At 44.2% G+C, this 14,542-nt stretch overlaps 1 protein-coding gene across 1 annotated transcript in view; it reads right to left on the bottom strand.

Moving 5' to 3' along the window:
* IL1RAPL1 (interleukin 1 receptor accessory protein like 1) overlaps positions 1–14,542 on the bottom strand; it is a 455,782-nt gene that overhangs the window by 274,459 nt on the left and 166,781 nt on the right. Inside the window, exon 2 of the mRNA XM_030202535.1 lies at positions 1,992–2,271. Within this exon, the coding sequence (XP_030058395.1) occupies positions 1,992–2,271 (280 nt within the window). The remainder of the gene's footprint in view (positions 1–1,991; positions 2,272–14,542) is intronic.

Below are 14,542 nucleotides of genomic sequence, written 5' to 3'. Positions count from 1 at the left end.
CCCCGCTTACTGCTGCCTCTAGTAGCTCCCAGGGAAAATGGCTGCCGCATTTATGCCTCTGCAGTTACAGCAGATCTGGGCGTAGAAATGTATGAGGCAAATGCTGTTTTAGAATAAGACTTCACCGTGTGGCACCACTGACAGAACTGTCCCCATAAACTCTTTATCCTCTTCCTAGAAATGTAAAAATCTTCAAGTTTCCCAACTAGTGATATACATAGTAACATAGTAGATGACGGCAGAAAAAGACCTCCAGTCTGCCCAACAAGATAACTCGTATGTGCTACTTTTTGTGTATACCCTACTTTGATTTGTACCTGTCCTCTTCAGGGCACAGACCATATAAGTCTGCCCAGCACTATCCCCGCCTCCCAACCACCAGCCCCGCCTCCCACCACCGGTTCTGGCACAGACCGTATAAGTCTGCCCAGCACTATCCCCGCCTCCCAACCACCAGCCCCGCCTCCCACCACCGGTTCTGGCACAGACCGTATAAGTCTGCCCAGCACTATCCCCGCCTCCCAACCACCAGCCCCGCCTCCCACCACTGGCTCTGGCACAAACCGTATAAGTCTGCCCAGCACTAATATTTTCTTTGTGTTAAAATTAGCTGTCCCAAAGGAATGATCTTTCATGCGATCTTGCTGTAGGTGTTTCTGGGTTTGTGGGTTGAGCAGAGACGGGGTAGAGCTGCAATGTATGCAAGTCTTTATAAAATATGTAAATACATACACAGGATACATGCAGGGAAATTTAAGGCACATGTTTAGGAGGGGCCCTATCGGATGTGTTAAACTCAAAGGCTCCCAAGCAGAAGTGTAGAGAGATTGCCAGTTTTGGGGATGTCTGAGCCCAATATGGATGGGCACAAAAATTTTTCTCCACCTTCATTCTCCCCCAGTGTCCTCCTCCTAAATCAAAATATAAATACACAGATCCATAATGAGGCGAAGGACCCAAAAGAATGCGGCTCCTACCTCCAGATCGCCCTCTTAGGGGGGAGGGGAATTATAAATTCTAGTGAATAGAATTAAGAGATTTATGCTGGGGTTGGTTCATGAAGACCAATCAGTTTTTTGATAGGCCACCTTACACATTATAGTATTAGAAGGGTTATTTATCTAAATTGGAATGCTAAAAATAAAAATTGCTATTGATGCCAACATGGTGAATTGGCCCTGTTTAGGGTGTAGGAATGGATGGGTATGGGATGGAAATATTTGGACTGGGTTAGGGCCCTGTATCATTCTCCTCATGACTGTGTGGTATGGTGAATGCTTCTATCTGGGGTAAGGGACCAGGCAAGGTTCCCTCTCTTTCTTTTATTATTTGCATTCAGTATGGAATCCTTTGCCCAGAGGATAAGGATGAATAAGGAAATTCTGGGGATTCTAGCAGGAGGGAAACCCTACAAGATGTCTCCCTTCACAGATGGTACCTTGCTGACTCTTCATGACTCAAGTATCTGGGTCATTCTGAACAGAGCTGGGAGAGTTTGATGTAATGTTGATTATATTACGTGTGTTTTATGCTTGTAACTTGCCTAGATTATAGGCAGGTTAAACATTTTAAAAAGAAAGAAAGAAATATCAATACTCTGAGCCCTTAGCTAGGTGGGTAATGTTCCATATTAGGTAATTGGGGTTATTTCTGGCTGCTGGCTTTTCCCAGTTGAACTATGAGCCCTTACTTAGATCCACCTTTGATCTTGAAAGATGGTAATTCAGTTGATTGAACTGTGAATAAATTCATTAAAACTTGAACAATTAACAAAGGGTTGGGGGAGGCGGGTATGTTCTGGCATTCCTTTCTAAAGATTTTTTGTGTTAATTTTATTATGATCTGCATAGAGCTTTGTGTGTTGGAATACGAAGTACGTTGAGGTAGCCTCTTTCACTAACGGTAATGAATGACCTGTAAGTGTTGCTTTTACAAACCAGACTGGAAACATAAAAAAAAGCCAACAAAATTAACATGTTTTAATAAGTTACCTTATAACGCAGGCATAAAGGCCGGTATCCTGTGCCATCGTTGGTCGGAACCAAATGGAATCTTCTTCTTTACTCATCCTAGTTCCATCAAAAGGTATCGGCTCCTCGAAATCTCCGGGTCCGGTGCTTTTGTACCACATCAAACTAAGCCCAGCACTTTGTGCTAAAGTGTAATTTGCTCTTATAAATCCATAAAATAACGCACACTTGATGCGAACAGGTTCTCCCACCAAAACTTGATACTTTTTGTAATCCACAGACCAGTCGGTGCATCCGTCGGCTGGAAAAAAGAAGAAGACAGAAGGTTCAACGAGGGCACTGCTCAGAACAAGGGTCGTTTCATTTTATCTGATGTGCGTGTGGGTATACAGTACAGTCTCGATGATCTGACCTTGTGTCTTCTACTTACGCTGCGCTGATAACATGACATAGGGCCCTGTTTACAAAGCCACGCTACAGGCGCTTAGCATTTTTAATGCACGATGCGTAGGTGTTCACAATATTCCTATGGGCACCTACACAGTTACCATGCATTAATTTTGTGCAAATGCTAAAAACGCTAGTGCACCCATTAGTGCCCAGTGTTCCCATTGGGCACTAATGGATTAATGTGCAAGCACTCCACATCTCCTAAATAGAAGGTGATAAGTGCTCTTGCTTTATTTATTTATTTATTTTTGCAAGCCCCATGCACTAATTTAAAAATTTAGTACAAAAAAAACCTCCTTAATCTGCTGCCGCATACGATATAGGCTGAGAGCTTGGCAAGGTTTTGCATTAAACAGTGCTAAGTCCACCGTTCAGTGTATTTCAGTATAAGGGCCCCTAAAACAGTGACTGAATCCACAGAGAAATTCCTTCTAGTTTTTATACATTTCACGGTCTCCAACGTGTTCAAGTCAGCAACCTGGTTACTTTGCTTATTTATTTATTGTAATCAACCACGTGATTAAAAATGTTAAAGCGCTCAATTTATCGCAGTTAAGCACAGCATGCATTTTGGGCAATAAAAAATTTAAGGTCCCTTTAGTATAAAAAGATCCATAAAATTCTTTTCGAATATCCCTATCCTGAGTCTTTAAAGCACCCCCTACTCCCTAGTTATTCGCCCAATATGGTTTCTGATGTGTTGTTGTTTGACCAAGGAAGCTCGTTACTTCCACTTTTGTAGGTAGCTCTGAAATAGCCTGTTCATGCTTATTTACTCTGCCCTGTAATCATTTGTGCACTAGTCTGGCAGGTCACCAGTGCTGGGGAGACTCATTCCTCAAAACCCATTTAGTATGAAGTTTTCCCATGTTCAAAACCAGGGTATTTGGGGGAAAGGGAATTGGGACTTTGGTTTTTGCAACTACATTCAAAGTGGTTTACATATATTCAGGTACTTGTTTTGTACCTGGGGCAATGGAGGGTTAAGTGACTTGCCCAGAGTCACAAGGAGTTGCAGTGGGAATTGAACTCAGTTCCCCAGGATCAAAGTCTACTGCACTAAACACTAGGCTACTCCTCCACTAGCAACATTCCATGTAGAAGCCTGCCCTTGCAGATCACCAATGCGGCCGTGCAGGCTTCTGTTTCTGTGAGTCTGATGTCCTGCACGTACGTCAGACTCACAGGAACAGGCGCCTGCGTGGCCGCGTTGGTGATCTGCAAGGGCAGGCTTCTACATGGAATGTTGCTAGTGGAATAGCAACATTCCATCTAGAATATCCAATAGTAGCAACATTCCATCTAGAATCTCCAATAGTAGCAACATTCCATGTAGAATCTCAAATAGTAGCAACATTCCATGAAGAACCTACAAATAGTTTCAACATTCCATGTAAATAGTAGCAACAGAATCTCAATAGTAGCAACATTCCATCTAGAATCTCCAATAGTAGCAACATTCCATGTAGAATCTCAGCTAGGGAAAGGGAAAAGGGACTTGGTATACTGCCTTTCTGAGGTTTTTGCAACTACATTCAAAGTGGTTTACATATATTCAGGTACTTATTTTGTACCAGGGGCAATGGAGGGTTAAGTGACTTGCCCAGAGTCACAAGGAGCTGCAGTGGGAATCGAACCCAGTTCCCCAGGATCAAAGTCCACTGCACTAACCACTAGTCTACTCCACTCCAATATTTGGCTATTTTACTTCCTTGAAACCTCAAAACACTTAGGGCCACCTTTACAATTCTGGCATGGCAAATGCGATGAAGCCCATAGGAACTGAATGGTCTTTGTCCCATTTGCTATGCCAGAATTGCTAGGTGGGCTTTGTAAAAGGGGGCCCTTGGCTAGCTCTGAAATAGCCTGTTCATGTTTATTTGGCCTGGCCTATAAGCAATTACAATTCCCCGGAGGACTGCATTGGCAGCATCCAAGCATTTTTTAAAAATGCAGACCCCCCCCCTCCTCCCCCGCATTTACCTCAACAGCAGAGCAAGGGCTCTGGATTTTCTCTTTCTCAGTGTGCTTATCTTACCCTTCAGATACTTGAGCCACGCCGGGCAGGAAGGTGGAGTAGTCTTGGGGGACTTGAAACCACAAGACCTTCCCCAACTTCCTGCACAGTGAAGCTCAAGAATCTGCAAAGCCTGGCCGTGCAGCGGAAGATAAGAACTTTGAGGCAGCGTCGAGGAAGGGGAGAAAATCCGGAGCCCGAGTTCTGCGGTTGAGGTAAAAATGGTGGAAGGGGGCAGATCTGAGCTACAAAAATCAACTGGCATTAAAAAGCACCCTTTGGGTTAAAATATTAATGCATTAATTGCATTACTAACATGTTAATTGAACACCCCTTATTTATATAATTGGATTTATCACCTTTTTGAAGGAATTCACTCAAGGCGGTGTACGGCAAGAATAAGTCAAACATAAGCAATAGACACAGCAGTAAAAGTATTCAAATAACAATATATGGCATAGTATGCAACATTATAATGCTTAGTATTTGCAGGGCTTTTTTTGAGGGGGTACTGAGTACCGGCACTTTTTCCATTGTCTGCTAAAATTGACCCATGGACCCCAAGTTTTAATGAAAGAGCTCAGGTTCTACAGACCAATTCTGCCTTGTTATAGATTCTGTGACTGATTGCAGGGTCTTGACTATTGTGGGGTGGGTTCCTCAGTGATCACCCCACCCCTGAAGGGTGGCCTTAGCATTTTACTGGCATACACGGAGTATTTGTTTCATTGGAAAGTTTAAAATTTGGATATGTCCTTTTTTATTATTAAGTCTGACAGCTACTGCTGCTTTTTGGCAGGCAAAAATGACCCCCCCCCCCAAAAAAAAAACCTCAGGCACGTGGTCTGTATCTTGATGTCACAGCATCCACTGACATGCAGCTGAGCTGGACAAGAGAGAGAAGAAGCCTCCTTTGCTTTGCTTATCTGAGGGCAGTGAACAGGAGGGATCCTCTCATATCTTGGTGAAAATGATTAACCCCTCAGATGAAGCAGGTTGTGCAGGAAGCATCTTCACCCTTAGGGGTTTTGTTTTTGATTGAATCTTAAACAGCAAAATCTGCTCAGTGGAGAGGTTGGCGGGTGTCCCATTTGCAGCCTGAGACCCTGAAGAAGCAGCGAAACGCTGGCTATCGTCGGCTCAGGGCAGCAAGTGGAGGACCACACAGCGAACAGCAGCATCCAACGAACACTATTCAATAAAGATAAGTGTAATAGTGTAAATCGGATAGCGTGGTATGCTCCAGTAGTGATCTATGCACAGATGACATGTCGTTCCTTTAAAAATAACATGATGAGTATTTAACACAGTGTGTGATCGCAGATGATTAAGTTTATTCAGAACTGTGGCACCGGGATTTTTTGCCTATGATGAAGAGAAGACCATTGGGTCTGTTTAAGCTCCGTGAGACCAATTTTTGATCTCGGAGCTCTTTGAGGCTTTTTCCCTGTAAATTGAGTCATTTTGTACTGTGTGGAATTTTCTTTTTGCTTTGGATATTGTTGTATGTCCACCCCACGTGTTTAGTTGTTTAGTGGATTTATTTATTGTCCACATCTAAGCGGGAACAATAAAAACATACATCACTTACACACTTCCATCAATAACTCTACCTTTGTATAAGGCCCTCATTAACCCTCATCAACCCTCATCCACACCCTTGTCACCTCTCGTTTAGACTACTGCAATCTGCTTCTTGCTGGCCTCCCACTTAGAGGCAGATGCACTAAACGTTTTTCATCGTTAAATGAGCCCTCGGGGAAGAATTTCCGATCCTTTCCATGCACTTAAGCCTATTTTCCGACGACAGTAGCAGCTAACGAAAACGGAATGGAGATGAGCAATTAGTGTGAAAACCCCATTGAAACGACATGCACTAACCTTTTCCGATTGCCTTTACGCAGGAAAAAGGCAGGAAAACTAACGAGAGGTCTGGACCTCTCGTTAGGACAGCTCTGTGCCAGGAAAAAGTGTTAAGTGAAAAAATAAACAAACTTTGAGCCAATCCCAGCGCATTAGCAGAGCTAAAAGCGCTGTGATTGGTCCAAAGGACCTCAGAAAACACATAAAAAAATAAAACTAAAAAAAGGATCGGGAGGGGGGCAAGGGCGCTCATCAGGAGCGTCCTGTACGGACGGCCTTGCCCCCCCCGCCGCTGCTCCCCACTTTCCGCCGCTCCCCCCACCCCGAAAAAGCAAAATTGTAGCAGCCCCTGCCCCCCTCCCTTCCTCACTACTCTCAGCTCCGCCTCCCGACATCCTCCGTCTGTGCCCCGCCCCCTTTGGGGGTCGTCGCCGCCATTCCCCTTCTCCATCGGGCCCCCCTCCCTCTTACCGGGCCCGTGCAGCGCCTCTCTCCTCTGTCCGAAGGCGCTGCACGGGCAAGAAGAACGCTGAATCAGCTGATGCCTGCCTTCGCGATGGCGCGTCTTTCTCCTGCTGCGCCCGCCCCTGTCTGACGTCAGTGTTACTGACGTCAGACAGGGGCGGGCCCAGGAGGAGAAAGACGCTCTATCGCGAAGGCAGGCATCAGCTGATTCAGCGTTCTTCTTGCCCGTGCAGCGCCTTCGGACAGAGGAGAGAGGCGCTGCACGGGCCCGGTAAGAGGGAGGGGGCCCGATGGAGAAGGGGAATGGCGGCGACGACCCCCAAAGGGGGCGGGGCACAGACGGAGGATGTCGGGAGGCGGAGCTGAGAGTAGTGAGGAAGGGAGGGGGGCAGGGGCTGCTACAATTTTGCTTTTTCGGGGTGGGGGAGCGGCGGAAAGTGGGGAGCAGCGGCGGGGGGGGGGGGGCAAGGCCGTCCGTACAGGACGCTCCTGATGAGCGCCCTTGCCCCCTCCCGATCCTTTTTTAGTTTTATTTTTTATGTGTCAATTCAATTTGCCATGTGCTTGTGATTTGACTGTTTGTGGCATGCGCAGAGCAGCTAACATAACGCTTGGCTGCTCTGCGCATGATTTGGGGGCCGATTAACGATGTGTATTGTGATTCTTTGATACATTGTACGTTTCAATACCGATTCCAGCATGTGTGACTTTTTTTTTTGGTGCATTTTTCGTTATTTTAAAATCGTTAGGGACTTTAACGATTTAGATTTTTTTACGTTTGGTTGCTGCATCTGCCTCTTAGTCACCTCTCCCCCCTCCAGTTGGTTCAAAACTCTGCTGCCCGTCTCGTCTTCCGCCAGGGTCGCTTTACTCATACTACCCCTCTCCTCAAGTTGCTTCACTGGCTCCCTATCCGTTTTCGCATCCTGTTCAAACTTCTTCTACTAACCTATAAATGTACTCACTCTGCTGCTCCCCAGTATCTCTCCACACTCGTCCTTCCCTACACCCCTTCCCGTGCACTCCGCTCCATGGATAAATCCTTCTTATCTGTTCCCTTCTCCACTACTGCCAACTGCAGACTTTGCGCCTTCTGTCTCGCTGCACCCTACGCCTGGAATAAACTTCCTGAGCCCCTACGTCTTGCCCCATCCTTGGCCACCTTTAAATCTAGACTGAAAGCCCACCTCTTTAACATTGCTTTTGACTCGTAACCACTCGCCTTCACCTACCCTCCTCTCCTCCTTCCTGTACACATTAATTGATTTGATTTGCTTACTTTATTTTTTGTCTATTAGATTGTAAGCTCTTTGAGCAGGGACTGTCTTTCTTCTATGTTTGTGCAGCGCTACGTAAGCCTTGTAGCGCTATAGAAATGCTAAATAGTAGTAGTAATCAAACACTAGCAAAAGCCTCTTTAGGGAAATGATCACGATTGCCAATAATAAGATGAACTTACCGCCAACTCAAGAGGTGGCTGCGCTACTGGCAATCCAGCAGAATTGCTGCTCTCAGTCCAAGGTTGGTGGACCTGAACATATAAATAAATAAATATCCAGGAGTACTGACATGGCTGCACACCTTCCCTCACCTCTCTCTGTATGATCCTTCCCCCCCCCCCCCCACCCTTCAGATCTCCCTGACATCACCTAATTCCTCTGACACACAGATCACTACCACAGACCTCCCACTGAACATCCAATTTCCTCTTCAGCACCCCTACTAGTCTCTACCCATCCCCTACACATATCACACCATTACATAATCTAAAACCATCAAAGACTAAACCGAATATTAAGGTTGCTCAAAGAAAGTTTTAACCTCTCTCTCTAAAGCTAAATAATTCAGTTCAGTTCCTATAATCAATGGAAGGGAATCTCAAAAAGAAACACCCAAAGCTGGAAAAATTGAGTTACCAATTCTCTGATATCATTATCAATGGATACAGCTAAAGCATCGCTTGCAGAGCACACAGGCAACTGGTTCAACCACCTGGTAGAGCTCCTGAATTGACTTATTTTTGTCTGGCTCTGGCAGATTCTCCCAAAAAGGCATTTATTATAAACAAAAAGATGAAGTTTGTGTGTGTGTGTGGGGGGGGGGGGGGGGGGGGGCGTTATACCTGTGTTGCACTTCAGTGAGTTTGGGAGTTTGATTTGGGAGAGAGTCTTCCTGAGCCACATTGGGGAAACCTTTTGGACTAAAGCGTCCAGACCATCACTATTGGCTGCGGTCAATCAGTCTCTGTATTTTTTGGCTCATACAGCTTTATGGACCCCTTCCAAAATTGCAAAATTGGGGGCTGGTGGTTCTAACAAAGGCAGGGGAGCTTTCTCTCATATGCTGTTTGCCTGTACAAATGTAAAATAATTTTGGGTACAGGTATTGCATAGAATTCTAAATGTGTTAGGAATTCGCACAGAGTTCAGTTATAAGGTTGCTGTGTTGCGATCAGTCACTTTGTCTCATTTATTAAGGAGCAGACTGAGCTATTTGATTATTTATGGCCATAGCTATTTGGTTTATATTGTGTGAGTGGAAAGACAATACAGTTTTGTCTATGAATGTGGCTGGAAAGCTGTGTCTCACTAGGAAGTTGCAGTTAAGAGATGGAGGTTTTTAGTGTTTATGTTTATTAAAACTTGTTATACCTAAAAATACCAACAAAGAGGAGCAGTTTACAATAAAAACAAAAATAGTATGAAAGGAATGCCATATTTAGATAGGACAGAGAACAACCACACATTCAAGTACATAAGTATTGCCATACTGGGACAGACCAAAGGTCCATCGAGCCCAGCATCCTGTTTCCAACAGTGGCCAATCCAGGTCACAAGTACCTGGCAAGATCCCAAAAAAGTACAAAACATTTTACACTGCTTATCCCAGAAATAGTGGATTTTCCCCAAGTCCAACTTAATAATGCTCTATGGACTTTCTCTTTAGGAAGCCGTCCAAACCTTTTTTGAATTCATTCATAACAACAGTAACCCAACAAGCAAACGCTATCATCAACCAAAGATGACCTGGCTTGGCCATTGTTTGGAAAACAGGATACTGGGCTAGATGGACCATTGGTCTGACCCAGTATGGCTACTCTTCAAAGAAATGAAGCAAATTGGTGAGGCAAGACTTTCCTCGGCTGAACCCAGGCTGACTCTGTCCTATTAAACCATGTTTGTCTACGTGTTCTGCAATTTTATTCTTTATAATAGTTTCCACTATTTTGCCCGGCACCAACGTCAGGCTTACCGGTCTATAATTTCCTGGATCACCCCTAGAACCCATTCAATTAACACAGTCTCAGGCAGGCCTCTGGCTGACAGGCTCAAAGATAGTCTGTGGCTGGTGGGGCTGCTTATGTCTCAAACACACAGAAACAAAAAAAGACAAAGATTTGCCACGGAAATAGCAAACCAAAAGAAAAAAAATAGATCAAAAAAGACAAAAAAATAGAACAGGAGGGTAACAGAAGAAGTGGTTTATTACAAGTTACCTGGTGTGGCCACGTTTCGCCCTCAGGCTGCGTTAGGGGTACAAAAAACTACAAAATAAAAATACATAATGAATAAAACATAAACATCACATTGTATATTTTATAATAAAACATATCTAAAACCACAATCAAATCATATAAGATAAAAACAGATCAAATCTAAAAACATAATACAATAAATGTAATATCAAATCAATATCAGTTAAAAACATTCAGATTAAATATGCATGCAACTGATATTGATTTGATATTACATTTATTGTATTACTAGTAAAAAAGGCCCGTTTCTGACACAAATGAAACGGGCGCTAGCAAGGTTTTCCTCGGGGTGTGTATGTTTGAGAGAGTGTATGTGAGAGTCACTGTATGTGTGAGAGAGAGTGAATGTGCGAGTGTGTGTGTGTGTGAGAGAGAGTGAGTCTGGGTGCAAGTGTGTCTGTGAGAGAGAGAGTGTGTATGTGAGAATGAGAGTGTGTGCAAGTGCGTATGTGAGACACAGTGTGAGAGAGAGAGAGTTTGCTTCACACAGATACAGTGTGTGCGAGAGACAGAGTGTGTGTGAGACACAGACTCTCTGTGAGACTGAGTGTATGAGACCAAGAGAGTGTGTGAGTGACTGTGTGACACAGAGAGTGAATGTGATACAGTGTGTGAGTGTATCACAGAGTGTGTGAGAGTGAGAAAGACATTGACTGTCAGAGAGAGTGTGCGAGAGTGAGAGAGAGAAAGACATTGACTGTGAGAGAGTGTGTGTGTGACAGAGATACCCCCCCCCTCTGGTGTCAGGCCACCCCTCTCTCTCTCTAGTGTCTGAGCATTACTGTGCAGGACGCTGAGCTCTGGCTGTGCTTCAAGGAACTGACCAATCCTATTTAATAGAATGCACCTCCAACATTCTGAAGCCGAGAAACCTCGTGTGGTTGGTCACTTCTGCTTGTGACGAACCCGGAAGTACGTGATGTCAATTCAGGAGATGGATACAGAGAGCAGGAATGCCTCAGCCATGCAGTCAGCTTCAGAATGGTGGAGGTGCATTTTATTATATAGGATGTTTTTAGATTTGATCTGTTTTTATCTTATATGATTTGATTGTGGTTTTAGATATGTTTTATTATAAAATATACAATGTGATGTTTATGTTTTATTCATTATGTATTTTTATTTTGTAGTTTTTTCTACCCCTGACACTGCCTGAGGGTGAAACGTGGCCACATCGAGTAACTTGTAATAAACCACTTCTTCTGTTACCCTCCTGTTCTATTTTTTTTGTCTTTTTTGATCTATTTTTTTCATTTGGTTTGCTATGTCACAAACACAGCCTATAATTTCTTGGTTCTTCTCTAAGTCTCAGGTCTGGCTCCAGCCAGCCCTCAAAGCACAACTTGCAAGTCTCAGTCAAATAGCAAAACTGGCTTACCGCAGCCAGGTCACTTTCACTGCACATCAACAGAGGAACACTTATACTACAGGGCAGCTTCTCTCCTCCTAGGGCCTCTGTACCTGGCCTCCTTGACCTATTGAGCTTCAGGACTTTTAACTCCATCCTGATCTGAACCCCACCCCTCGGACTCAACATCTGCCTCAGCAGACTACTGTCCCCTGCTGCACGGAGGCTGAACTACATCATCCACGAGGGAGTGCTCTTCATTATACTATCCAATACCTCACAAAGTCAAAGTAGTAAAAAAAAAAATCATTCAGTTCCAAAAGAATGTTTCTTTTTCATAGTGCCTCTGCCCCAGGGGGATTAACCCTATCATCCTATGTTACAGGCGCCATTTTTTGTAACCCTGATTTACCCCTCAGTCTATCTCTAAGGTAGTGATAGGGAGAGTAGATGGCATGGATAGGCCATATGGTCTTTATCTGTCTGCATTTTTCTCTGTTTCTGTGTAATGATGATCCATTCTTCAGCTGTCCATGCTGTATTCATGCTTTATGCATATCATTAGGATGGATATATAAGAGCCTGATACGAGCCAGCATAATAACACCTGTAGGCAGGAAAGCTTTGAGAAATGTTGCAACTCATTATCTCTTTGGGAATGAAATAAAAATCAGATTGAAAAGGGGAAGTGTAAGGATATTTTTAATTTTCAGATGAATTATTTAAGAGATGCATGTTGGCTTGCTGCTTGAATAAAGTATCTGGTACTGCAGTGTCGCACAGATCGACGCATTCCTATCCTTGCATCCCAGGGGTTGCCAAGCAACGGAAGGTACTGCTGTGTATGCGGATTACAGATTAAATCCTCTGTGATTTATTTTTGTATTCAAAAGTACAATATCCAAGTCACATATGGAAGACTTTTTCCTTTCATATGGTGACATCTCTATAAATTCTTAAAATTTCAGTGTAAGCTGAAACAATGGTTCTGTCATGAACAGTCCCGTGCAGACTCAAATTAATAAGTCATTAAACCAGCAATTAAACAATACCCACTTAAAACAAAATTACAGTGGAAGCAAGAAACGCTTCGGTGTTCACATGACCCCCCTCCACGTACAGTAACAATTCACTCCAGGAATATCCTGTGGAGAACTGAAGGGAAGGTACCAAAGCCCAGCTTTCACCGACTCCCTCCCACTCCACCCAGATGAAATGTTGCTGGTTTTTTATTTTTTCAACTGGAGTCACTAATCTCCAAGACTTCAGTATTCAAGGGGATCCAGCCAGCTAACTAAAAGACCCTTTTACTAAAGAGAGATAGAAGTAGATCCGGCTTGACGCATGGTGATTCAGCCCTAGCACTGGGCTCCCCCGCGGTTCCGACTCATGCTGCATTCCAATTCCAGTGCTAGAAAATATTTTTTTAATTTTCTAGCTCCAGGGGTGTGTCTAACAGTAAACAGCACTGCCAGGCTACCGCCAAAGCCCCCACCACCTCCTGAATGGAAAGCAGTAAGGGACCCCCTGGAAACGGTTGTGTGGCCACTGTTTAACTTACTGGATGACCATTTCCTTCCTCAAAAGAAAAAAAAAAGCCTTTTACTGTCGACAGGCTTCGGTGTGGGGCAAACCTCAGGGTCCCTTTTACCGCCTTTTGTTAAAAGGGACCCTAAGAAAGTTTAGCCACATATGAGACTGAAACCTCTGAGAGCTGATCAGCTAAATGTTACATTTACCAACATAGATATGCAGTCAAATTCTGGGCAGGTTGGGGGACGGGGAGGGGAGGGGGCTGGGTTAAGGTGGGAAGAGGGAATTAGGGGGCTGCTACAGATTTCAGGGTTTGCCATATAATTTGGCTGAACAAATTTCAGCATTGAAAAAGTAGCCCAAACTCTGGACAACCAACCTTCTCCCGTTACCCCCACACCTCAGAATTATAAAATGAAATTGCCCCCATCATTTTCACTACCCTCCTTCAGCCATCAATTCAGTCATGTCCCCTGTACTATCCTGTTCCCACTACACATAAAATATGTTTTGGGCAAAGGCCTCTGTTTCTCCCCTTCCTCCCAAACAGATGCCAGTCAAACCCACCCACAGAGGAAAATTAGCAACAGGCTGTGAACTCATCCCAAGCCCCCCTCCCACCAAGACTGTTCCTTTATACAGTGCATTAGAGTGAACAAATCAGGCCCTGTTTTATTTTGCTTTGGTTCAATTCACCCCACAGTGCAGCAAATAAGAGAAGGGCAAGTTAGTGGACTTAAGATCCAGCCGAATCGGAAGACGTCAGACCCTCTTCTCTCAAGCTTTCAGAACAGTCTGGAGAGTTTGGGCTGGGAGTAGGGGTCAAGTCCTATTTTGTTTAGGTAAATATTTATTTCTTGTGGGGTGGGAGATTGAGGAGTGGGCTGCTGCTAATTTTCTTTGTTGAGTGGGAGAGAGATAGGATGGGGGAAATCAATGTTGGGGGTGGGGGGGGCAGATGAAGACTCAGTTTACATATACGGGGGAATTGTATAAATAGTGTTTAAAATTAATTGAATTTTTGGAGCCAGTTAGCATCAATAATTGGGTGTTAATTAATTATCTGTGCTAATTGTCAACAATTTGCATTTACACACACATTTTCCTAGTTGCTATTCTATAAAGCAGCGTGTGCAAATTTTTAAGCGTGCATTTGAAAAGGGGGCGTAACCACGGGAGGTGCCTGAATGGGTCAGGGGCGTCCACTTTAGATGTGCACAGCATTACAGAAAAGGAGAGATCTGTGGGTTCAGTTGGTGTAAATCCTCGCGCCCTATCCCAGCACTAAACGCTATTGTAGATATGGCGTTTAACTCGAAGCGCCGTTCATACATTTTCTTGTCAGTGCCCACATTTGAGCG

Source organism: Microcaecilia unicolor, chromosome 4 (assembly GCF_901765095.1).
Source record: "Microcaecilia unicolor chromosome 4, aMicUni1.1, whole genome shotgun sequence".
Classification (NCBI taxonomy): Eukaryota; Metazoa; Chordata; class Amphibia; order Gymnophiona; family Siphonopidae; genus Microcaecilia; species Microcaecilia unicolor.
The sequence above is the reverse complement of the archived record's forward strand: the minus strand, read 5'-3'. Positions and strand labels throughout refer to the sequence as shown.